Source organism: Brassica napus, chromosome A2 (genome assembly GCF_020379485.1).
Source record: "Brassica napus cultivar Da-Ae chromosome A2, Da-Ae, whole genome shotgun sequence".
NCBI lineage: Eukaryota > Viridiplantae > Streptophyta > Magnoliopsida > Brassicales > Brassicaceae > Brassica > Brassica napus.
Window position 1 is genome coordinate 25,112,890 of NC_063435.1, and position 26,980 is coordinate 25,139,869.

Below are 26,980 nucleotides of genomic sequence, written 5' to 3' on the forward strand. Positions count from 1 at the left end.
ATGGTTGTTAGGTCATTTTAATTAACTCGCTGTCTATCGCACCCAATTTCTACGTAAGCCTTAAAAGGTAAGGCTGATGCGTCAGACATACCCCAAGAAGCCTCCTAATCGTCTACTCTTTTTCACCGTCTCTAAGCTAGGGCCTAGGGTTTTCCCACTTCGTCGTTTAACTCTCACCTCTGATGATAAACCATTACACTCTAAATTGCTCTATTCAGTGTCGCATATCATTGAAACTCTTTAAATTGATAGAATTTCATAGTACTACAGAAAACTTGATTAATATAATTTTTCTTTGTTGTTTGTTCTACTTTCCGAAGTTGTCCACTAAGACTTGTACGTCATGAAGGGATTCACTAATTTTCCAGACTTCAAATCCGAATTAGAACACATTGGTAGTTTCAAGGAGGAGGTGAACAAAATTGTTTACACAACCGACAACTACAAGAACAACCAATGAAAAAGAAACACAGCTTCTTGGACGGACTAAAAGAGTTCTCGCATATACCTTAGAGGAGCTCATGGAAATTCATTTTTTTATTTTTGTTAAAAGATCTCGCCTTGACCATATTTATAGGGTTATGTATATTCTCTTGCTCTATGTCTAATAAAAGGTTTCACTATTGTTTGGGGTTTCTAAGCTATTGTAAATAATTATTTTCTTATACTTGCATAGTTTGCCGATTTACTGGATAGCTAATGGGGATGACAATTAGTCAGCGTATCAGATGTTGAATCTCAACGGATATATGGGTCTCTGTCCGATATATTCATGGGAAAAATATTGCTAGAAATCGAATTCATGAAGATAAATCGAAATTTTTTTTAGACATCCACACATAAAATATGAAATATCAACACATAAAATATGAAATATCAACACATAAGAAATCACCGGTTATTCTTATATCAACCTAATCAATCTATTATAATATAGATTATATACAAAGATTATATACAACATGGGAAAACAAAAGTTAAAAAAAAAAGATCCCATACATAAGACTATACAATGCATCAATAATGTATCCGGCTCCGCGGAGGCTATACCAACTAGTTGAACTTGAATCAAATGATTCAGATAATTAAAAACAGAGCAGTACATGTTCGTATAAACCGGGATTAAAACAAGAATCAAACCGGTCAATAATTACTGCTAAGTAGCCGTTTACTTGTATTTTTTAAAACGACAAAAACAGATTAAGTAAAAACAGAGCCATGAATGAGAGAGAGAGGGAAGAAGAAGCAGAGCAATCGGCGCATTAATGGCGAAAACAAATGCCATTAATAGTTTTCTTCTTTCATCTTCCTCTACATTTATTGCTCCTCTCTCCCTCTCGGACTCTCTTTGTTCTACGTGCAATACAATCCAGAGCCATTGAATTGATGTCAGGCCGTTAAATTTTCAAAAAAAAGGAACACGACGAACATACACAAACCCATAACTCGATTTATCACCTTTCACTAATCTATGATCAAATCCTTAACATGGGTTTATCTAAAGATACGACCTTTAATCATGGGTTCGATCTGATTTTGATTCTAACTCAAGTTCCATCAGAGACTTCTTCTCTTGCCCTTCAGTTCCTAGCGAGCTTGGAGCAGAACAAGAAGATGTGTTGGATCCATTGAACGGCGATAACGGTTTAGGTGGAGGAGCTGAGCAAACTGGAATCACCGATCTCATATGAACAGATGGAGCAAGTTTCTGATGGTTTAACCCAAAACCTCCAGCAAACATCTCGGGGAATGGAAGAAGTTTACTATAACAGTTTCTTCTCTCCATTGATGATAAAGGAAACGACTTTATTATCATCTCTGGTTTTGCATCATCTGGGCTCCTCTGTTTTAGCCCTGCCTGTTCTTGAGACTTCTCTAGCAAGGATTTGACTTTCGATTGTTGTTGGAGATTTGTTGTTGAAGGCCAGAGTCTCGGTGGTAGTAGTGTTTGGTGGTGTTTCAGTGATGATGGTGAAGCTTCATTGGTATATGGATTAATCATTCTGAGCTTCTCACACAACATGTCTCTTGTGTCATGTCGGATTGCTCTTCTCCTTGAGTGATGTTGTTCTCTTCTTCTACCTTCTTTGGGTCTAAATCTTGAGAGGACTCTTGCAACTACCTCTCTTTCTTTCTCTTCACCTCTTTGAGAGTCCAAGCTTGTTGGCACTGTGTAACACACATGATAGACATTAACAAATGGATTTAAAAAGTTTTAAATTTGGAGGTAATTAATATTAGCTAACTTTTTCTCAAGGAGAACCAAGCTGCAATAGCAGCGTTCTTCTCAGCTTGCTTCTTAGTCTTTGCTGATTCTCCATTAAATCTCATCCCAGCAAGCTCCACAGTGCAAGAGAACGTTGGAACATGACCAGGTCCTGATCTCACACTTGTGTAAACCGGTAGATCAAGACCAGCTCTATGCGCCGTCTCTTGAAGCAGATTCTTGTAGATCCCAGTCTCATCCTTTGAGAACAAACCAAAAACATCATGAGACTTTGAAAATAAGAAAGATGGTGAAGTCAGAGAAAAGACTTACAAGAACTCTAGCAGTTAGAGACTTTGAAGGACCTTTTGAAGAGAGAGCACTGAGAGCAACTTCAGCAGCTGAATGCTCAGCTTGTCTGAGAGTGGAACAATAAGTAGGGCTTTCAAATATTTCACCGTTGAAGTTTACACAAGCTTTGAATCTTGGAGCATGATCTGGTCCTTCTCTTGTGCAGGTATATGATGGGAGGCTGAAACAGCTTCTCTGTGCTAGCTCTTGCAACTGATTCTTGTACATACTTTTCTTTGGCCTGAGTGATAAGGGTTGAGAAGAAGATGAAAGAGTAGTAGACAACTCTAAATCAAACCCACCTGCTTAAATTGGTATTTAAGATTTGGTGCCTCTTTATAAATGAACCAAAGAGATTGTCTCTATTATGTAATGGACCAACTTGTTAAATTGCCATTGTAAAATTTTTTTTTGGTGTAATGAGTGTTTGAATGAGAAAAAAAGCTTTATGGCCTCTGATGTTTTAAGTGAATTTTAAAAATGAAAAGAATCGTTTCAGAGTTTTTTAGAGTTCTCTATCACATGGTGGTTAGTAAGGCTCGTAATAAAGGAGGAGCAGAGGCTACTTAATGATAATAGTGACATTTCAGTTGAACTATGGTCCATGACTCCATGTTATTTGTATATATGTACATATATGTCTCTGTACATAACACTGAGGAAAATCTTATTGACTCTCTTGAAAGATCCTGTATTTATGATCTGATATATCTGTTAGATTTTTCATTTTCATGAAGTTAGTTTGATCTTCATGATTCAAGGGTTTTTTTTCAAGTGCAAAGTGATTTCCATATATTTGTAAGATGATTCCAAAAGGCTATTTTCACATAACTCAAGGCTTTAATTATTGATTTGGACATTTTCTTAGACTATCTTTGACTCAGCAGAGACCTCAACACACTCTTCTTCTGTAACCTTATCTTATAATTAGGAGGAGCATTACTGCATTTGGGTTCTTACGCATTAATTGCAGAGCCATGCTTCAAATGAAGGACTATATTAATATGGTTCTGTCTTCTGGTCCACATGTCTTAATAATTCAGTTGCAGCTTCTTGATGATAAGATAAGAAAGAAACTAGTTTTGTTTGTTTTAACGTAAAACATATGTCTCTGGTTAAATGTATAAACACATCTAAAACAAGAACAGTCTGAACAATCCACAAGAAGCTCACTCATACAAACAGGTAAATACAACACACCACACCACACCAATTCAACCTTTTTTGCTTACCACAACAAACCCAACACAAAAACACTTTCCACATTAAGAACATTGCTACTTCTTTTGCCTCAACAAACCACAAGCCTGCATAAAACTGATTTTAAGCTGAATAATCCAACAAATGTTCAGCTTTGTTCTGTCTTCCTTCCGTGCTAAATCTTGTATCTGAACTATGTAGGCCGGTTCTCAGTCACTAGACCACTTCCACTGCTGCTTCCTCCACCGTTCTGGTTTTGCTCTCCTCCCACTCTAGCTGCTAAGGCCATAACTTCTGGGGACATATCCCAGCTCCCGCTTTTCCTTCCCCAGCTTGAGCGCCTCGGGTGCATACTCGGCCTATCACTCTGTTCATCAACCGTCGTCCTAACATCTGGAGAAAGCTCTCCCAACTCACCGTCCTTAACATGTAGCCTCTCATTATTACCATCTTTGCCATCACCATGTTCTGACATTGCTGAACCCATGTCAGCCCAAACAGCCTTCCTTCCCATTTCAATGTCATCACTGGCTTTACCCATGTTTGGACTCATGAAACCCCCCGCTACAGATCTAGGAGGCAATGGAGGTTCACGATGAACCATGGCTCTAAAGTCGTTCTTTGAAGGAGGGATAGCAGAACAAAACGTTTCTTTGAAGTTGTTAACCACTCCCTTGTTGTGTGGGTTGCTTCTCCGGTCATATCTGTATCTGAAATTCTCATATGTAGTCTGCAAGAACAAAGGGTTTTCAAAGGTTACAACGTTTCCAAGGAGGATGAGGATTGGATTGGTAGCAATATTACCTGGTTTGTGCTGATGAGATATAGATGGAAAGCTGTCAAGCCACCAACGAACCACATCGATATGAATGTGTAGAGTATCAATACAATAGAGGCAGGAGTTTTGAGCATTGCCTTCCAAATGGTTGTATGCTCTGACTCAGTGATCTTCCTTATATAGACCCAGCAGAAGGCAAACACATATATACAGAGAAGTGTCGTGGAGAAGACAAACATGAAGAAGAATCTGTAGTTCCTCTGCAACAACCACCAGAACATGAGATAGTTTTTATGAGAACAGTCTTTAAGTTTGGACTGTGACTTACTCGCCCAATACATTGGCCAACCCAAGGGCAGTGATGGTCAAACTTTTCAACGCAGTTGTTACAAATAGAGCAGTGGGAACAGCGAGGAGGCCTATAGAGCATGCAAGTGTCACAGTACTTGACCTTAAACGTAACCCCATCAACCTCTACTTCCTTAATGCGAGGGAGTCTCAGCTGAGGAGTCTGGCCAGCTCCTGCATCCACGTTGCTGTTGTCAAGAGGTTCAGGCTCAGGAGGATGAGCGTTTCTAGGGATGATTCCTGGATCTCTTCCGGATGTAAGCAGCAGAAGAATCAAATCCTGAAGGAAAAAGATGTGCATGCTTTTATCATTACAACATCTTCAATGCAAAGAGAGGAAAAAGTATTACTTACATAAATGGTGAAGACGACGGCGACAGATACTATAGATACTCCCCAGTTATCAGAGAAGTCATCCATTAGCTTCCTGGCGACAAAGATGCAGAAGATTGTAACAGGGACAGCGATGAGACATATTGTTAGGGCCAGTGATCTCACGTCTGGTCCGAATACAAATCTTCCCTGAAGAAAGAATTTCTGAAAAAAAAAACGGAGAAAACAAAAATGTAAAGTTTCATAAAAAAACTGGAGGAAGAATCAAACTGATGACTTGAGTTTATTACACAGGAGTCATGTACTAACTAACCACTAGAGGTAGTGTTTACTATCTATAACAAGAGAAGAAGCCAGGGATTAACGAGTTTATGGTTATGATTCTAATATCGAAAATGAAATAGGTTTGTTAAGCATTCAGTTAAGCAAAAAAGAGAAAGTGATTTTCAGTAAAACTGCTATAAATAGACATCAGTTATATAATCAACCTATGTAACACATTGAAGCTAACACTAATCAAATTAAACTAAAATGCCCCATAAATAGGGTAATTACATCAAAAAAAGCTTACGCCACCATTGAAAACGACATGAAAACATAGGATCCTCGACAAAACACTTGTTTGCTTAAAAAGTAAAAACACGAATAAAAAACAAAGTTCCAATTTTGAATATAGATAGAATAGCAAACAAAGCAACTAAGCAAGAGAAGATGAAAATATAAATTCAAATAACAGAGAGAGGAGAAGAAGGACAAACATTGCTGCCTTTCCAAGTTTGGTAAACCCGTAAATCAGAGTTGGATCCCGAATCGGATCGGGGAGGCGGAGGCACTACATACATCTCTCTCTCTTCAATCCTCAACCCCTCAATTTCTATTTTTTTCTATTTAAAAAAAAAAACAAAAGAGATGGTAAACTCCGGCGAATTGATTCTTTAGATTCCGGCGAAGAAAGCCGACAAGGTCACGAGTAAGCCAGCGATGATAAAAGAAGCTCTCTTTTTTTTTTTTTTCTCCTCCAAGTAAGTCTAATGGTGGGTTCCCTCCCCCACGCTTTTTTTACTTCTTCCTTTTTCTTTTAATATAGTATAAAGAAGAAACAAAGGGACTCGATATTTAGCTGATGTGTCACTTTATCATTGGTTTATCACTTTGTTTTGTGGGCCCAGTAAAGGAAAAGTCCGCAAATTTTTTTCACAAAACTTTTGTTCGATTTTGAAAAGGATATACTACTATATTAATTGATTGTGAAAGTTAAAATAAAAAAAATGTTTTTACTTTGAAAATCTCGAGAGAACAAAAAAAGTGGAAAACAAAAAAATGATGACAGCGAACCTATGCATATGCGTATGGGTTATGATGGACTCACCTTCTGCACAAACATTAATATTTGTTTTCAGCCTTGAAATTTGAATTATACCCCCCAAGTGGGCCTAACAATATGTCCATTATAAAATTTAAACCTACTAATATTTTAAAAAATATAATTTAATCTTTTTAATATTTTTAAAAATAAAACACAAGTACAAATTTTTTTTTTTTAAAATAAATATTTTCACGTCTTTGTCGAAAACCCAAACATATTGTAAATAGTCCTTTCTAACGTTAATCGAAACCGAGTAACGTAGATGATAGTCCCTTCTAACAGTTTGACGATATATAAATAGGAGTGTCAAAAATACAAATGTACAAGTAATTTCAGAGAGGGAGAGGGAGTAATAAAAGTGGAATTCAAAGATCAGAGACTATCGATTAGATTCTTTTCCAAAAATCCGTTGAAGTACTCGTAGGGTTTACGTGATTTTGTCTAGTTAGTCGATATCTTTCCTCTTCTAAGCTTCATTTTATAGTTTATACATTTAGGGCATTGGACTTTGATGCCATTTGTAAACTAATAGCTCATCGTTTTGAGCTATTAATTAAGAGTATCATTGGTAAAATATAAAAAACAAGTATGTAATTTCTTAGACTCATTGGTTCAAATATAGCGGTTGTATTGTAAGTGCATATATATCCATGAACTTTTAGATGTAGGTGTTTGTTTTTATTTTAACATTGTGAAGCGATTTACACAACTGATTTGTTTTAAAAAAAAAATATTTTTGTTTAACTATCCACAACTGTAAAAACTATAAACTTTTTTCAGTTTTTCATCTTTCTAAATTTGAAACGTTACGAAATAATGGACAAGAAGTGTTTCTTGTTATTGTCAAACACCAACATATATAACCGATCAAGAAGATATTACCCATTTTTTAAATAATCAAAGAACCAAAATGTTAAGAAGCATTGGAGTTATGCATATCGGTAAACCAAGAAAAAATAACATTTGTACCAACCAAATTCGGTTTAAGTATATAGCAGTTGACAAACAAACAAAATTAAGCAAAGAAAGTATCAGCAACTTTGCTCTTTCTCCGTTCAGCTCTTGTACAACCCTTAGCCCATCTCTTAGCATCAGAAACATATCTATCTCTCTCCAAACCTTCATCTCCTTCATTAACAGTTGACCCTTCAACTTTCTTCCCCTTATCTACTCCTCGTCCATATCTAATGTCATTTCCCTTATCTTTCCTCGCTATGTACTCAACCAAGACCTCCAATGCCTCCACTACTTCTCTGATTGTTGGCCTAGCTTTTGCGCGTTCCCGCAGACACATATACGCTAACTGAACGGCTCTTCTCACAGCTTCTTCCAAGTACGGATCACCTTGTATTCCTAACATCGGATCTGCAATCTTTCTTATGTTTAGGTTCCTGAAATATGGCAGTGCCTGTAAAGCACCAGCAAAGAGTCATCATAATTCATAAGATCATTTGGTTGCGTATGAAAGAAGCAACATCGATAAAACGTTCACCATAACAATAACTTAACTAAATTAAAAAAAAAAAAAAATTCTCGGCTAGCTGCGTTTATATATATTGATTTTTTAAAATTTTGGGAATTCAAAACTAATGTTTCATGTGGCTATGCCCAGAATTGTCATAGTCAAAACCATATATTTCTTCAGCGTTTAGGGTTAGTCAATATATGTTCGTACGTAAAATCATATTTAGAGAGTTACCCATCTAACAAGCAAACGTTGTGCACCCATGGTTGAGTCCCCAATAGGTTTGCGTCCAGTGATAAGCTCCAACAGCACAACTCCAAAGCTATAAATATCAGACTGCAGCGTCAGTTGCCCAGTAGCCGCGTACTCGGGTGCACAATACCCTAGCGTTCCCATAACTCTAGTAGTGACATGAGACATGCCTTCATTCGGACCAATCTTTGCAAGCCCAAAGTCAGAGAGCTTCGGTTCAAACCCATGGTCCAGCAGTATGTTTGCAGTTTTCATATCTCTATAGATCACAATAGGTTTTGAATCGTTGTGAAGATACGCTAACCCTTTAGCTGCTCCTAAAGCTATCTTCATCCTTGTGCTCAAATCTAAAACCTCTTGAGCAGATCTGATATCTGAAAAAAAAAATAAGTACTGTATTATAAATTTTGTTTCTTGAGGATGAAGTATAGTTTTGTTTTTTGTTTTACAGTGGATGTTATCTTCTACAGATCCAAGAGGCATATATTCATAGACGAGGCATCTTTGATCGCCTTCACAGCAATAACCATACAGTTTCACGAGGTTTTTGTTTCTCAACATTGAAAGCATTAGGACTTCCACAATAAACTCTTTGTTTCCTTGTATACTACTCCGACCAAGCATCTTAACAGCCACATCCTTTAACTGTAGACCAACAACATAGCCACACACACAAAAAGATTATCCGCTCGTTAGAGACATCATATAGTCTTTTCACAACAACAACAACAACAAGAGCAGTTCAAGAGATTGTTTGTGATTTGATTGATCAAAGACTACAGTTACCTGTCCGTCAATCTCTAACTCTCCTTTGAATACATCGCCGAATCCACCTTGTCCGATCCTAGCATCCAGGCTGAAGTTGTTTGTTGCGGTGGCGAGTTGTAGGTATGAGAATTTTTTGATTTTCTGCGGTGGCGGTAGCAGTGCTTCAGGATCTGATGAAGACGTTGCTGGATTGGCTACATGACACACGATGAGAGTATGTATCACATGTTACACTAGGAACAAGTGGATTAAAGACACTTCGATAAAACCAAATAAACAATGTTTTGACCTAGAAACACACAAACCCTTGTTCGAGATTTATAATATCATTCATACATTAATGTGACATAAGACTGTAACTAGGTGTGTAAATAACAAAGAATGAAGAAAGGAACATAGGAAGTGAGATGTAACCAGAAGACGATGATGGTTGGTCAGGTATGGATTCCTGAACAGAAACGGGTTCCTGATTCTCCACCTTATTACGTTTTGGTCTAAGTCCGAAACACAAGCAAAAAGCCATGTTTGCTCTAAAATTGATATTTCCGATTCTTTTCCGTTTAGGGGTGTCACTAAGGTCACAGCTATACACACAATTGCTATAGGATTACTGCTGGTTTTACCGTAACAGATATGAACTGAAGATTTGGATACAAGGACCAAGAGGAGAAATCTAAGAGAAACGTTGTTGAGCTATGAAGAGAGATTTGTTGGATAAGGTAGAAGATATAATGAATTAGAAGGGAGTTTTATTGAAAACTTGAGGCTTAGCGAAGAGGATTAGAGATAACGAGATTGAAGTTTTGAATGGGTTTTTCTTTGCAAATGATAGACACGTAATCAACAAGAGAGCATGGTTGCACCAAAATGGTATACGTTGACACCAATTGTTTCTTTCCTATACATAAAAGGTATATGATTTTTTTTTTGAGGAAATAAATCGTATATTAGATACCTTTCTGTGGGTAATAATATCCTACTGTATACATTCTTGTTACGAAGTTTAAATCATCATCATCATCATCATCATCATCATATAACATAAAACTAAACAAATAATAATATTTTTTGGTTATCATCGAAAAAACAAAAAACTTCCAACATTTTAATCGAATAAACAAAACAAATATTGATTTAGAATGATAGTTATATTTTAGTAGATTAAAAACAAAAAAAACTAATCTAAAACCAAACTGATATCCAAATTAAACATATCTAATATCTTCTTATCTTAAGAAATAACGAAATTAATAATTTTATTCCACGCAAGCCGCGGATTATTACCTAGTTTTGCTTTAAAATATTAACTAAATTTTAATCTCGCGCTTTTTAATTAACTGTGTGTTGTACGCTAAATAACGACGCTTTTTTGTATTATTCATGCGTTATACTAAGTTAAATAACAATTAGAACCAGTCTTAATCTAAAGCCCAACAAACAAAACTTTTAAATGAAAACGAAAAAATTTAAAGAACAATAATTATAAAACTATTTTGTAATATATTGGGCTTAGATTCTGTTATGAAGATTTGTGATTTTTTTTTTTTGTACATATGCTTATGAATGGATATAGCTACCTTGAACACAAAATTTGATTGTACTAGCTTTAAAACATATATATCACTATGTTATCTTTAGAGTAATTCTTTGTGATACCTATTTGATTGGCTAGATTATTATGTTTTAAAATTAAATTAATTGTTAACCTCAAACTTATTGTTATACGCAAAGATAACTGCACTTTTGGTATTATTCGTGTGTTATACACAATTAATATAATTAAGGCCGATCCTAATTTAAACCCAACCAACAAGATTTTAAGTGAACATTAGATTTTGATCCACACAATGCGTGGGTGTTTATTTGTAGTTTTATATACATAGATATTTATTTTAGATAATTAATAGTATATATTTATAAAAAGTTAATCAGATATTTAAATATTTATATAACTATTTCAGATATAATAATTTAATCAATGGTTTAAAACTTTCATATGTATTTTTGTTTCTTATTATATATATTTATCTTATTATATATAATTTTTTTCATTTTATAAAAAATAATAAAATATATATTAATGCATAATAATAGTTCATTGTTAATTACAAAATTAGTGAAAATATTTACATATAAATATTTTGAAAATTAAAAAATTGTTAAAATATTTATCAGTAGATTTGTTAGAATAAATTATATATAATGAAAAGATATCATGATTAAAGTAGTTAAAAATATCTTATATTATTAGCTTTAATAAAATACAAGTTAATTTTTTACTTGTATTATATAGTTTGCTAGTGTTAACCCGTCTTACCAACATATTATAATTTTGAACATAAATATTTATAATTATAATTATATAGCAGATAAAAAATATGATATAATTTTTATTTTTATTTCATAAATGATAATTGAACATATTAATGCATAATAATATTTCAAAATTAATTACGAAATTAGTTAAAATATTTATATATAATTTAAAAAAAATTGAGATCTTGTTAGAATCTTTTCAAACAGATTTGTTAGATTTTTTAAAATATATATTTTTATATTTAAAATGAAAATATCAAAAGATATTATGATTAAAATAGTTCAAATATTCTATGTGTTATTAGTTTAAATACAATATAGTTAATAAAATTTCTAAAGGATGGTCCAAAATAAAAAAACAAACACACATGAAAGAAGTCGTGATTTTATTTTAATAGAATAGTTAATTGTAAGTCCTATATATTGCATTTTTATATTTTATGAAATAATATATGTTTATATAAACATAATATAGAAAAATTAAAATAATGTAATATAATGAATTAACTTATCTCTAGTTTATTGTATTTCAAATCTATGTATATATATATTGTTTATAGTGTTTCAGATAATTATTAACTAAATAAATCAGAAATTGAAGTATTTTTAAAATTTGTTAGATTTTGAAATGATATGAAATGTTAATTATTTCATTCAGTATCCAAATTAATATCATTATCATTCAAAGTAATGAAATAAATGTTACTTCACACGAGCACACAGTTTGTATAATTCTAAATTGAAAACATCAAACTAATTAGTTTGGTTTATAACTGAATGATATTAATCTCAATTTCGTGATTATATTTTAGTTGTCACATAGGTATGAATGAAAGACATAATCTTGAAAATACTTATTGTAGTGTATAGTCAAATGTCCGCTACATATTATGAGTTTAGATTGTTTTAGTATAATATTAGTTTTTAATAAAATAAAGAATAGATATCTATTTATAATCAATTATGTTGATGATTATATTTTTTTAAAAATTAAATGCATATATAACGACCTGAATTTTTCGCTGAATATAAGGAGACTCCTAATGCAATTAATATGTGGTTTGAAGATTAAAAATGATTGATCATTTTATCCTTAAAGAATAAAAAAACATTTAACCAAAAAAAATTAAAGGATGATCCATTTTAAAATATCACACATGAAAAAAAATCATGACTTTTTTTTAATAAAATAGATGAAAAATTTAAAAACATTAACTATAAAATTGTTTTTTTTTTCAGATGAAAGAAGGCATAATGCTACGATTACATTTGATATATGTTTGTCACAAAGCTAAAATTAAAATCTCTATAATTTTATTTGATAATTCCGTTTTTCACGTTAACTATCCACAAAACTAAAATAGAAAATTATATACATATTTATAAAATTAATTTCAAAATATCTTATAATAGTAAGTAATTAAGATATATTTTAATATAAAATAATAGATATCATATCTGGTTTGGAAAAGTTAATATTAAAAAAAGAAATACAAATTTCTATATTTTGTCTATATTTATAAATAATAATATTATCCTTTTTGTTTTTGTTTTGGTGTTGTTAAAAGTATAGTTTTCCTTCTGAGGCTCAAATCAGGCGTATATCAAAATAAATGTAGGGCACAATGTAGGAATGTCAAACAGGTTGATCCGTCCCGTCCGTTACCGCAGCGGATTCGTCTTCGAGCGGATCACGGCGGGTCAGACCCGCGCAGGCTGTGATACTCAAAATGGCTGACTAAACCCGTACCGCAAAACATGTAGGCCCTTGCGAATCGGCCCGCGGGACATAGAATTATAAATGGAAATATGGCTCCTGAATGCTTCAAGACATGATTCAGGATGCTTTATCAATTTCATGACGCATCAGTAAGTTTGTTTAGTCGAGGATTGAACTGGATAAAGCAATACACTTGTTAGTTGAAGATTTTAGTTGTATCAAAACACTAGTTTATTTACTTTTGTTAGACTCTAAATATTTTAAAAATAAACAATACTTTAGTAGCTGAATCCAAATATTATAACTCATAAGTTCATAATAAATGCTTTAGTTTTCTGAATCCAAAATTAAATAAAACCAACACCAAATCAAAGATGCTAATCCAAAAAATAAATAAAAAGAAAACATCAATCACACTTCTTGTTTTTCATCTTTATCACCAACAAACGACAAAAAGATGGAAATTTCTCTTCTTCACCATCAACTTCATTCTCTGCAAATAAGAATAATAGAAGTCAGTTAAAGATATATTGAAACCTAAAACTCCAAAATGTATGATAATGTGAACAAATACATATAGGCAAAACTATGAAAAACCCATGGCATGAACAAGATCTTTTTCTTCGGTGGAAAGTGAGTTTTCAAACTTCTTATGATGACTCGAAGAAGCTCCACCGGTGCAGATCGAAGGCGCATGGGAGACCGGAAGCATCATTGACCCTGAAACCACCATCACCGGAGCTATCGAATCACCTTCTCTCTCTCTCTCTCTCTCTCTCTCTCTCTCTCTCTCTCTCTCTCTCTCTCTCTCTCTCTCTCTCTCTCTCTCTCTCTCTCTCTCTCTCTCTCAATGTTTTAGGCGAAAGCAGAAATGGGGACTTAGAGTTGTGGGTCTTTAAAATCCCACAGGTTAAGCCCATCCCGCTTTCGACCCGTCCCGCTTTGAACCTGTCCCGCGAGGCCTGTAATTTTGCGGGCTTACCAAATGGAGGCCCAATCCCGCCTTGCAGCCTTTACAGGTCAGGCCCGCTGTCCAGGTCTTTGATTGTCATCCCTAGTACAGTGTACCAAGGATGAAAAACTCAACGGCGGATAGACTAGCACGCAATGTTAGGAAGCAACCGTCTTTTATCGTTCACATGGGTGCATATCACCCAGTTTGGTTTACAGAGTCAGTATGAGTCTGTAAAGTTGATGACAAAAAAAAAGTAGGGCAATTCTCCAAAATAGTCTATTTTCAAGTTTTGTTCAAAAACCACAAGGAAGAAAATGAACAAACTGTTTTATTTAATAGGTAAAAGAACCGTAATACCCTAGAAATACAAAAAAAAAAAAAATTTTTTTATAATTTTAATTATAGGTTTTCAAATTCGAACTTTTTGACTAAATCTAGGACTCTAATACCCTAGATATACAAAATGTTTCATTGTGGCGTTGGATTTTTGCTTCTGACATCATCTGAGAGTTTTGTTGGCCCGTTTCATTACTCTCCAACCGCCACTGTAGGAATGCTCAAGGAGATAATTGTCTCTGAATGGCCTAAAGGTGAGCTTAGAGTCTTTACTACAAGTGCTCTTTAAGTTTGGTGAACAGTTTCTTCACTAGTGGCTTGATAGACAAAGTCTAGGCTATTTTAGATCTGATTGTATTACTAATCACTTGTCTTAAACTATTAGACATCTGTTTAGAAACTGGTTCTGGCTCTCTTCAAGACTATTCTTTACTCTTCTACATTCAACAAAATCTTTTCATTTGTCACACTTTTGATTTCCAGTTTTACTTTTTAATGTGATGTCCCTAGACAAGAATATTGTTCCAAAAGCAGCTAGTGACATCAAGTTTATAAATGATGGTAAGATGTTGGAGAATGGTAAAATTGTTGCTCAGTGTAAAGCTCCATTTGATGATCTCCCTAAATCCGTCATTAAAATGCACGTTGTCGTGCAACCGTCTCCAACAAAACCAAGACCAGGTCTTATTCTGTTGCTTTCTCACCTCAGTACATCTTGCTTATAGAATGAATGCTTAGGAGTTCTATGTAATTTGGTTATTGGTTTGTTATCTTCTCTTCTATAGAAGAGAGGAAAATTGAAGAGGAAGAAGCCTCACAGAGAAGCTTTTGCTCATGTATCATAATGTGAGAACAAGTACTAGATCCAAAATCTGAACACAAGACTTAGGAAGCTTGTTTGGAGTCTTGCTTCACTGGTTTTTTTTCACGAAGACCGTACAAACATAAATTTACCATCTTCATGCTTCATATTATGCATTCATCATAAGTTCAAACAAATCTTCATCAATGGCGTTATAAAGCTGGTCTATTGAAAGTTTCTTTTTTTGCATTGTCATGAAAACTCTTCTTTTGGAGAATAATTATTATATAAGGAGAAGAGCTTCTAGTATGTGGTTCTGTTCATCTGTACACCTTAAGACCTATATATTCTCCATCAGTATCTGCCCAAACATTTGTGTCAACAAATCATTAACCAGTGATAAACCGGTACAAACACTAATGATATATATGACATAATCCATACATAAGACAGAAGTGGCATTACCTTTCTATTCACTTTTTATTATCTCTTCAGAAGTTACATTATCAAAGTTCAGTACTTTTTCGACTTGTTATTATCTCCGCATCCATCCATTTCCTTAGGAAACTCATATTTTTAAACGTATATCTACTTCCGTCAATAATATTTCCTTATTTTGTACTATATAATACAAATATTTTTCTTTAAATAATATGAACAATTAATCATCTTTTGCTTAATATTTTACTAGTGACACCTCTGTATGATTTGAGTAATAAATTGCTTTTAATGATTTTCATTATTGTTAATAAATATATTAAAATCACTTAAAGAGTGAGTAAAATATGAAAATAATTTGTTATCTGAAAACTGACTAGTGGCCGCTGTATTGTCTTGAATTAAATGAATGTGCAATACTTATGTGAGTGATAAACTATTTTTAGTGATTTTAACTATTGTTAGAGCCATAATTAACCAATTTCATTTAATTAAAAAATTAGTGAATTATGAAATTAAGTAATAATAACTTTTAAAATCAACAAGTGTGTAGCATTGTATAATTTGAAATAAAATCAATATATATATATATATATATATATATCTGACTAATAAATTGTTGTTTAGTGATCTTACCGATTATTGATGCATCAATAAACACACTAAGAATATTCTTGCTTATTGTTAGCGTCGTAATCAATACTATTAAAAGGGAAGGAGTCCTAAAAATCTACTTAAAAAAGGTTGTTGCACCTACTTAATTAATTGTTGGGCCATATAATAAATCTAACTATAAAATATCAATAAACGTCTTTCATACCCTATATTTTCTCCTGCAATCAACCGAAAATTATAAATAAGCAAATCAAATTTATTTTAATCATATGTCGATGGTTTCCACCTTGCTAGTTTTGGGAATCATGAGAGTATGGGAGAGGACGAGGTTCAGATGCTTATTGAGGAAGAGATAGAGGAAGAGGTTAAAGCACAGGTGGTTATAACTGAGGTGCTTGAGGAGAAGAAGAAGTTCGAGGACATGGATGGGAAGGATGGAGTCGCTGGGGAGGTGGAGAAGAGACAAGGTGTTCGTAAAAAGGTGGTTAAGCCGTCTGTAGGAGCTGCAGCTTCTAATAAATTGAAGATGGCTCAGTTGGTGACGGCAAAACGTGTGGTAGCCAAACCAGGCATTCGTCATGGTGATCACTCTAAGCAGGGGGAGGATAAGGGTACATCAGGTCCAAAATATGACTCTGCAAAGCAAGTAAAAGATCCATGAATACAAGCATATGGATAGAAAAGTCACTTGGGCAGGTTATGATTTATGGTTTTATTTCAGTTTTAATAAGCTCTCTGAGCATTTGTACTTGGTGTTTTTTGGATTCTTGTTGGTTTTATGATTGTCTCTTTTTAGTTTGTTTTGTGGAATGGTTCTGCATTATGATCTCTAAATGGAATAAACATGGTTTTTTAGTGTGTTATTGGTGGTTTCAGTGTATGTTATGTGCTGTATATTGCAGAGAGTATGAGCAAAAGCATTATTATGGTATGCCTACTAATGGAGACAAAGAACTCCCTTTTAATTTATTTCTATGGCATGAGTTTGGGTCAGCTTATGGGAGGCAAATTCGGGAGATATCATTAATTTCAACGGGGTGGGTATGTTTGGTTTCTTCACACCAAGCATACTCAAACATTGGTCGAGTGCAAAGACAGTGTTTCTGGAGTTACGTGTTTTATTGTGTTGGTAATAAAATGCAGCAGTGGCAATTTCCTTGGTTATTTGCAATACGAGTGGAGTATGCGTATATGATGGTTTTTTCTTTTGAAAGGGATATTGGCTTTAGAGCTGTTTATTTTGGTTTGAGTAACACGACTACAGAATATAAGGATAGTTCCAATGTCTTCCTTTTTGTTGGTTGGTATATTTATAATAAGGATTTATTATGTGTCCGCACAGGACTGGAAATGTTTTTGGAGAAAGAGATAACTCCGGGTTTCTTTATACCTGGCGGTTTATATTATGGGTGCAGATCCTTAATTTTTATTTAATGAAAGTCCTAAGTTGGAATTGTCGAGGAATGGAAAGCAAATGGACTATGAGTTATTTGAGGGAAATATGGCATAAAAATAAACCTGATTTTTTATTTTTATCAGAAACAAAGCAGGAGTTTGATTTTGTACAAAGGTTCCAACTTCATTCGGGTTTTGATAATTTGGTAACGGTGGATCCAAATGGCAGGAGTGGAGGTTTGGCATTGTATTATAATAATGAATTTCAGGTTCAGATTCTATATACAAGTAACCGGATGATAGATGTGGAAGCGGTGGTTTTGGAGAAAAGAGTATTTATGACATTTGTTTATGGAGATCCGGTCCAACAAATGAGGGATCTGGTTTGGGAACAGTTAACTAGGTATGGGCTTGCAAGGGATGAACCTTGGTTTATTATTGGTGATTTAAATGAGATTACCGGAAATCATGAAAAAGATGGAGGAGCCCTGCGAAGTGCGGACTCTTTTGTTTCTTTTAATGATATGATTCGAAATAGTGGTTTATTGGAATTTTCGGCCCGAGGTAACAAAATGTCATGGCAAGGTCGTAGAGGAAAAGGAAAAGGGGCGTTCACGGTTAGATGTCGTTTAGACCGTGCATTGGCAAATGAGGAGTGGCATACTCTTTTTCCTTGTTCTTATACAGAATACTTAGGGATGGTGGCGTCCGATCATCGACCCGTGGTAGCGTTTTTAGAGGATAAAATTTCCAGGAGGAAGGGACAATTTCGTTTTGATAAGAGATGGGTTGGACAGGAAGGTCTTATGGAAACAATTTCCATGGGCTGGTCCGATCAGAGTGTAGAAAGGAAGGATGATATAGTGGCAAAAATTGGGAATTGTCGACATGAAATTGCGAGATGGCGGAAAAATAATCCACCTTACGGAAAGGAAAAAATAAGTGAGTTACAGAAAGCTCTCGAAGAGGTACAATCAGATGACACAAGATCGCAGGAGGATATAGTGGAGGTGTCTAGGAAATTACAAGAGGCATATAAGGACGAAGAAGAATATTGGCAGCAGAAAAGTAGGAATATGTGGTACTCTTCTAGGGATCTTAATACTAAATTTTATCATGCTTTAACTAAGCAAAGAAGAATTCGAAATATGATTGTTGGTTTGTATGATGCTGTGGGAAATTGGATTACAGAAGACAATAAGGTGGAGAAAGTGGCTGTAGATTATTTCCATGATTTGTTTACTACCACTTCACCTTCAGATTTCGATGCTTTTCTTGCGGAGGTAACGATGGGAATAACTCCTCAGATGAACCAACGCTTGCTGAGGCTAGCGACTGAGAATGAGGTTAGAGAGGCTTTGTTTATGATGCATCCTGAAAAGGCACCAGGACCGGATGGCATGACGGCTCTCTTTTTTCAATATTCTTGGCATATTATAAAGCAGGATCTGGTAGAAATGGTAAACAATTTTTTGGTTTCTGGAGAAATGGATCCAAGGTTAAATATTACTAATATATGTATGATTCCAAAGACGGAGAGGCCAACTAGGATGACGGAACTGAGACCAATTAGTCTATGTAATGTTGGGTATAAAATTATTTCGAAGGTTTTGTGCCAGCGTTTGAAAGGGTGTCTTCCGTCCCTTATTTCAGAGACTCAATCGGCTTTCGTGCCGGGGAGGTTGATAACTGATAACATTCTTATTGCTCAGGAGATGTTTCATGGGTTACGGACTAATAAGGCATGTCAAGGAAAGTACATGGCAATTAAAACGGATATGAGCAAGGCGTATGATCGAGTCGAATGGGATTTTATTCAGGCTTTACTGGAAAAAATGGGATTTGATCTTCACTGGATTAAGTTAATGATGGAATGTATATCATCGGTTCAATATAGAGTTTTACTGAATGGCTAACCAAGGGGTCTCATTATTCCACAGCGTGGATTACGACAAGGAGATCCTTTATCACCTTATCTTTTTATATTGTGCACTGAGGCTTTGATTACAAATATTAAAAAGGCGGAGAGAGAAAAACAGTTGACAGGTATGAAGGTAGCCAGGGCATGTCCATCCATTTCTCACTTGCTTTTCGCGGATGACAGCCTTTTCTTTTGTAAAGCACAAAGAGAGGAATGTCAATCTATTCTCCGGATTTTAAAGGAATATGAGATGGTTTCAGGTCAGCTTATTAATTTTGATAAGTCTTCAATCCAATTTGGGCACAAGATTGAAGAATCAGTCAGACAGGAATTAAGAGATATTTTGGGTATTCAGAATCTTGGAGGAATGGGAACTTATCTTGGATTACCAGAAAATCTTGGGGGCTCAAAGATTCAAGTTTTCGGTTTTGTGCAAGATAGACTTAATAGAAGGGTTAATGGGTGGACTTTCAAATTTTTCACGAAGGGTGGAAAAGAAGTGGTTATTAAATCAGTAGTTACGGCATTACCAAATCATGTGATGTCTTGCTATAGATTACCGAAGGCAACCGCGAAAAAATTGACAAATGCGGTAGCACGTTTTTGGTGGAGTCCAGGTGGAAGTACAAGAGGAATGCATTGGAAATCTTGGGATAAGGTATGTGTTAGCAAGGAGGAAGGAGGTTTGGGTTTTAAAGACATCACTGATTTCAATACAGCGATGCTTGGTAAACAGTTATGGCGTCTGATTGAGAAGCCGAATACTTTATTCTCTCGTGTCTTCAAAGGTCGGTATTACAGGAATGCATCACCCCTGGAACCGATCCGTTCATACTCTCCGTCATATGGCTGGCGGAGCATCACATCTGCTAGATCTCTGGTTAGCAAAGGACTAATTAAACGGGTGGGATCAGGATCATCCATTTCGGTATGGAATGATCCCTGGCTCCCAACCACTCTCCCGAGACCAGCAAATAAAAACCAACACAATTTTTACCCTGAACTCACAGTGGATGCTCTCATTGATCCTCATTCGCGAAATTGGAATATGCAGGTGATTCGGAATCTAGTGGACCCACAGGATGTGAAAATTATCGAAAGTATACCTTTGAGTAGGATCCAGAGGATTGATAGAGATGGTTGGCATTTCACAAACAATGGGAAATATTCGGTCAAATCAGGATATCAGGTAGAGCGGGTTTACCCAGATAGAGATAAACCACCAGAAATGTTTGGACCTACAGTGGATGCGTTAAAGTCGTTCTGCTGGAAGATTCGATGTCCACCGAAGATGAAACATTTTTTGTGGCAATTGGTGACCGGTTGTATTGCAGTCAAGAAGAATTTACAAGCGCGAGGGATAAATGGTGATTTATGTTGTGCACGATGTGGCGCTGATGAGGAATCAGTTAATCATGTATTTTTTGAATGTCCTCCAGCATTACAGGTTTGGGCGCTATCCAAGATACCATCAAATCCCGCTATCTTTCCAACAGGAGCTCTTTTTACAAACATGGATCATCTTTTTTGGAGAATTTCTCCGCAGCTAGATGATCATCAGTTTGCATGGATTCTATGGTATATCTGGAAAGGAAGGAATAATAAAGTTTTTAGTAACCTTGATATGGATCCAAGGGAGACGATTAAACTGGCAGAAACAGAGTCCACACTATGGGCTGAGGCGCAGATAGTGAAGGAACAGAGAGCAGGGCCACATGTAGAGGGTTCGGCAGCACCGTTAAACCAAGGAAGATGGTGTTTCACAGATGGGTCCTGGAAGGAGGATAGCGGTTTCTCTGGTCAGGGGTGGTTTAGTACTTTAGAAGGTTTTGAGGGTTTGATGGGAGCAAGGAATGTTAGGGCTAGTCTATCTCCTCTACATGCGGAGATGGAAGCATTACTTTGGGCAATGGAGTGTATGAGGAACTTACGACAATTTCAGGTTACATTTGCAACGGATTGTTCTCAATTGGTGAAGATGGTTTCGGAACCAGAAGAATGGCCAGCTTTTGCAAGTTATTTAGATGATATTAAAGTCCTGAAAGAGAGTTTTTCCCGCTCAGAGATTGTCCATGTGCCAAGAACGCAAAATACAAAGGCGGATAGCCTAGCACGTAGTGTCAGGAAGCAGCCGTCTTTCGTCGTTCACATGGATCGACATCTCCCAGTTTGGTTCACAGAGTCTGTATGAGTCTGTTTATGCTGATGACAAAAAAAAAAAAAATATCCACTATCTTCCATATTATTATACTTACAATATAAAAATATTGTTCTAGACACATTTTAAATATATATTGATTGTAACACTAAGAAATAGTGAAATACTCATGTGAACATGAATCTGAATAGTATTTAATTATAAAAGTTACTCCATGAAACATTTCCTACGTAAATTTGATATATATATATATATATATATATATATATATATATACACCATGAAACATTAGTAATAGTTATGTTCATTGTTCAATGTTTATAATACTATTATTGTCGATTGGTTTTAAGTTGCCCCTTTAACATTACTACCTAGATGATATATATACCATGTATTTTAATAGTAATGATTATTACAAATGAATAACAAAAATACAATTTATTATATGAGAAATTTAATCAATTTTTTAAAAAAAATACTATAAGATTTTTCTAGGTTTTTAGCAAGTCAACCAGTATTGGTTCACTGGTTAATAGCAGTTTTTCGGTTAATCAGTTTTTTAATTAATAAATTTTTATTAAATTTAAATTTTATGGAAACATATGAGTTGATATACAATATTACATGAAAAACATAAGCTATTCTTGATTTATATATCCATCAGGTTTACCGGTTCGACTATAGGTCCGAATCAGACTTGAAAGCCATTGCTTATATCTTAATTTGTCTATAAACCACATATGTACCCTGTTAAAAGGAGTTAGATAATTTGTATACTTTCTTCACACCATTTAAATGTGATGCACTATTAGTCTTCATCATTTGGTTTTAGTTCGAGTATTTTAGTTTTTGGTGTTTTGGTTCTATAAATATAGAAACCATTCAGGTATTTACAAAGTTTGGTTAGGTCTCAGTTGGATTATTTTAGTTTTTGGTTCGGTAACAAAGTTGGGAACTGGACCAGTTTCAAATTTTCAATTCCATAAATATATGATCTACTCGGTTTATGAAATCCAGTTCAGCTTTGGTTTTTTCAGTATGGTATGGTTCAGTTCGTGCTTTTTGATAAATATGCTCAGACTTATCCATTATCTTATATTGAAATTCGTTTAAAAGATATTTAATTTCGAAAACAAACCCGCATTTTTTAAACGCGGGTCAAAATCTAGTAAACACATTAAAATTTAAGTACTTTTGCAAACGTAACTCTCATAAATATTGTTTTTATAACGTTTCAAAAATATTGTTTTTAGTTTTTACTAAATGTTACATATTATATGATCAGAATTAAAAGAAAGGTAATAGATATACACATATATGTGAGTAATAGATTGTTGTTAATAATACTAGGGATTAACCCGGGCTACGCCCGGAATTTTTATTTTTTTCTAATTTAAGTTGTTAAATTATTTATATTTTGGCTATGATTTATATTTATATAAATGTTAAAATGCATGTCATAATTAAAATTTATTTTAAAATTTTAACACGTTAAATTAACATATTTTTACTATTTAAATATTTTTTTATAATTTTATTGCTATCTAGTTATCATATTTAGCAAAACTATCTTTTGAGTGTTGGAATAAATGTTTTAGAGATTTTATTAAACTGCAGAGTATTTTTGGATCGACCACATGCTCAACATTCGATCGATCCGTAAAAAGATGGTCGATCTCCTTGACCAGGTAAGTACAATTTTAGCAAAAATATCTTTTATTTTCAAATATTAAGTATATAACTATTCTTTTTAATATTTTTTTAATTGTATTTTTGATTAAATTATTGTATTATAATGGTTATGTAAATATTTTTTGTGATGTTTGAATTTTTGTTGTTCGTATACTTAACCTAGATGATATTGATGTTTAACAATTTAATGTTTTCTGGAAATAGAAAATAATGATATATCAAAACGTATCTAATACGTGTTAAATGATAGTATAATATAAATTACATCCATTATTTGAAAATAAATATTTGTTGTTTTTATTTTTATTTTAAATCAGAAATTATTTTTATTTAAAAACATTATTCATATATAATATAATAGTTTAAGTTTGGAAGATTAATATATATATATATATATAAATTATGTATATTTTTTTAAAAATAATTTAAGATATTATATATTGAGTATCTGAATAAAAGCTGAATTTCTTATCTTGAAAATCAGATATTTATATTTTTGTCTTCATGTTATACTCACCAATCCATCATTGATATTTATAACTCAGTATGTTTTTTAAAAAACTTTGTTTTAAGTAATAAACAAATTTAATAAATTAAATTCATCACCTATAATGTTCTGTAAACTATATTTGAAAACTCTCTAAAATTTTATTTTAAGCATAATATTATTATTATTTAATTTAAGTTATTTTAAGCATAATATATGCTAAACCAACTTAAATTATATTTACAATAGGACCATCCTAAACCGGTTAGTAAACCAAAAACAATACTAAACCAACATGAACCAATACCTGATTCGGCGAGGAAGGAAGTGTTTCGGGATAAACGCTTGAATGAGTATTAACTGAAATGGTTTGATAATGAAAGAGTTAGTATGAATATTAACAATAAAATTATGGATTAGATTAATTTAAATTTGTAAGAATACCTTTGAGTCTATGAAAAGCAATTCAATTCCCATGAATAAGTTTGGCTTTTGGAAGTTGCGGGTTTTCCAACAATGAATCCACCTAACAAAAAGTTTGTTGTTATAAAAGAATCTCATTCAAGGTCATTAAAGGTTTCTAGGACGGCAAGAGTTGATAGTGAAACAATTTTTTTGCTCGAGTGCTTTGAAATTTTCCTTAATAGTGTGAGGTTGATGTGGATGGAATAATGAGTTTTATAGGGACTTTCTCGATGTAAAACTATACATTTTTTTAATGTGGTATTTCCATTTTTATATAATTTACTACCATTTTAAGATAGAAGTACATTTTAAGATATATGCTTAAATCTTAATGTAATTTTCCATTTTTTAAAATGTTTATTTCCATTTCTTATATTTTTATTTACGTAATATCTTTATTTTATATTTTTAAATAGATATTTTAATATTAATGTACTTTTTCCATTTTTTAAATTGTGTATTTACTTATATTATATATTTTACATTTTAATATCTTGATGAACTTTTTCCATTTTTAAAAAAATTGTGTATTTACTTATTATTACATATATAATTCATATATTATATATTTACATTATTTACTTATTATTTATTTTCCTGTATATGTATTTCCATTTCTTGTACTTTTAATTTACTTAATATCTCTATTTTACATATTAAGATAGATGTTTAAATCTTAATGTATGTTTTCCATTTTTTTAAATTGTATATTTCCATTTGTTATACTTTCTATTTACGTAATATCTATATTTTAAATTTTAATATATATTTTTAAATCTTAATGTAATTTCCCATTTTTTAAATTTGGTATTCACTTATATTATATATTTACTTATTATTTATTTTTCTTTATATTGTGTATTTCTATTTCTATTTCTTATACTTTCTATTTACTAATAATTTTATATTTTAAGATTGATTTACATTTTAAGATAGATGTTTAAATACTAATGTATTTTTTCCATTTTTTTAAATTGTGTATTTCCTTTTCTTATACTTTCTATTTACTTAATATCTATATTTTACATTTTAAGATAGATGTTTAATATTTAATGTACTCTTTCCATTTTTTTAAAATTGTGCATTTACTTATTATTGTATATATAATTCATATATTTATATATTTATAATATTTACCTATTATTTATTTTTCTATATATTGAGTATTTCTCTTTCTTATACTTTATATTTAGTTAATGTCTATATTTTATATTTTAAGATAGATATTTAAATCTTTACGTACTTTTCCATTTTTATTGTAAAACATCAATGTTTAATAGAAGAACTTGGACAAATAGTCAAATAGTTATATTTATGTTTTTTTTTCTTTTTTTAATAAAATGGTAATGTTACATTATGAAGATAATCCGTTTTTTTAGTGAACAATGGTAATCTTACATATGTTTAACGTAGTTTTTCCATTTTTTTATGTTGTATGTTTACATATTATTGTTATTTTTAAATGTAAAATGGTAATTTTACATATGTTTAATGTAATATTTCCATTTTTTATGTTGTATGTTTACATATTATTTATTATTTTCGAAATTATATATATAATTGTTTTTTACAAAATAGTAATGTTACATTATGGAGATAAGATGTCTTTTTTTTTAGTGAAAAATGGTAATCTTACATATGTTTAATGTAGTTTTTTCATTTTTTATGTTGTATGTTTACATATTATTTTCTTAAAATAAAAATGTAAAATGGTAATCTTACATATGTTTAATGTAGTATTTCCATTTTTATGTTGTATGTTTTACATATATTTATTATTTTCAAAATTATATATAATATTTTTTGTTTTTTTTATAAAACGGTAATGTTACATTATGAAGATAAGCCGTCTTTTTTTAAAGTGAAAATAGTAATCTTACATATGTTTAATGTATTTTTTCTATTTTTTTATGCTGTATGTTTACATATTTTTTATAATTTTCGAAAATAAGTAATATTAAAATGTAAAACTATATTTTATGCCACGTGTCATCTTTCGAGATTATATTATATATTTACTTATTATTTATTTTTCTCTATATTGTGTATTTTTATTTCTTATACTTTCTATTTACTAATAATTTTATATTTTAAGATTGATTTACATTTTAAGATAGATGTTTAAATACTAATGTACTTTTTCAATTTTTTTAAATTGTGTATTTCCTTTTCTTATACTTTCTATTTGCGTAATATCTATATTTTACATTTTAAGATAGATGTTTAAATCTTAATATACTTTTTCCATTGTTTTTAAGTTGTGTATTTCTTTTTCTTATATTTTCTATTTACTTAATATCTATATTTTACATTTTAAGATAGATGTTTAAAATTTAATATACTCTTTCCATTTTTAAAAAATTGTGCATTTACGTATTATTGTATATATAATTTGTATATTTATATATTTATAATATTTACTTATTATTTATTTTTTTATATATTGAGTATTTCTCTTTTTTATACTTTATATTTAGTTAATGTCTATATTTTATATTTTAAGATAGATGTTTAAATCTTTACGTATTTTTCTATTTTTAATGTAAAACGGCAATGTTTAATAGAAGAACTTGGACAAATAGTCAAACATATTTATGTTTAATGTAGTATTTC

The 26,980-nt window shown here is 32.3% G+C and overlaps 5 protein-coding genes across 5 annotated transcripts; 2 read left to right on the forward strand and 3 right to left on the reverse strand.

The window, feature by feature from the left end:
• Positions 1-1,150: 1,150 nt before the first annotated feature.
• On the reverse strand, positions 1,151-3,072 carry LOC106428841 (double-stranded RNA-binding protein 3-like). The gene is made up of 3 exons (XM_048744653.1): positions 2,540-3,072; positions 2,247-2,466; positions 1,151-2,169 (listed from the first exon to the last, which is right to left on the reverse strand). Exons 1-3 carry the CDS (start codon positions 2,783-2,785, stop codon positions 1,514-1,516), a joined length of 1,122 nt encoding a protein of 373 aa, XP_048600610.1. The 5' UTR covers positions 2,786-3,072; the 3' UTR covers positions 1,151-1,513.
• Positions 3,073-3,622: 550 nt separating this feature from the next.
• LOC125580315 (probable protein S-acyltransferase 7) lies at positions 3,623-6,294 on the reverse strand. The gene is made up of 5 exons (XM_048744651.1): positions 5,975-6,294; positions 5,238-5,420; positions 4,864-5,163; positions 4,562-4,795; positions 3,623-4,487 (listed from the first exon to the last, which is right to left on the reverse strand). The coding sequence occupies exons 1-5, from the start codon at positions 6,056-6,058 to the stop codon at positions 3,951-3,953; spliced, it is 1,338 nt and encodes a 445-aa protein (XP_048600608.1). The 5' UTR covers positions 6,059-6,294; the 3' UTR covers positions 3,623-3,950.
• Positions 6,295-6,521: 227 nt separating this feature from the next.
• On the reverse strand, positions 6,522-10,519 carry LOC125580317 (serine/threonine-protein kinase CDG1-like). The gene is made up of 4 exons (XM_048744660.1): positions 9,482-10,519; positions 9,086-9,261; positions 8,282-8,944; positions 6,522-7,990 (listed from the first exon to the last, which is right to left on the reverse strand). Exons 1-4 carry the CDS (start codon positions 9,588-9,590, stop codon positions 7,598-7,600), a joined length of 1,341 nt encoding a protein of 446 aa, XP_048600617.1. The 5' UTR covers positions 9,591-10,519; the 3' UTR covers positions 6,522-7,597.
• Positions 10,520-14,521: 4,002 nt separating this feature from the next.
• LOC106414506 (membrane-anchored ubiquitin-fold protein 4-like) lies at positions 14,522-15,244 on the forward strand. The gene is made up of 3 exons (XM_013855153.1): positions 14,522-14,648; positions 14,905-15,075; positions 15,183-15,244. The coding sequence occupies exons 1-3, from the start codon at positions 14,522-14,524 to the stop codon at positions 15,242-15,244; spliced, it is 360 nt and encodes a 119-aa protein (XP_013710607.1).
• A 2,972-nt stretch (positions 15,245-18,216) lies between these two features.
• On the forward strand, positions 18,217-20,936 carry LOC125585043. Its single transcript, XM_048753367.1, has 5 exons — positions 18,217-19,104; positions 19,252-19,519; positions 19,826-20,223; positions 20,620-20,816; positions 20,900-20,936. The coding sequence occupies exons 1-5, from the start codon at positions 18,217-18,219 to the stop codon at positions 20,934-20,936; spliced, it is 1,788 nt and encodes a 595-aa protein (XP_048609324.1).
• The last annotated feature ends 6,044 nt before the right edge of the window (positions 20,937-26,980 follow it).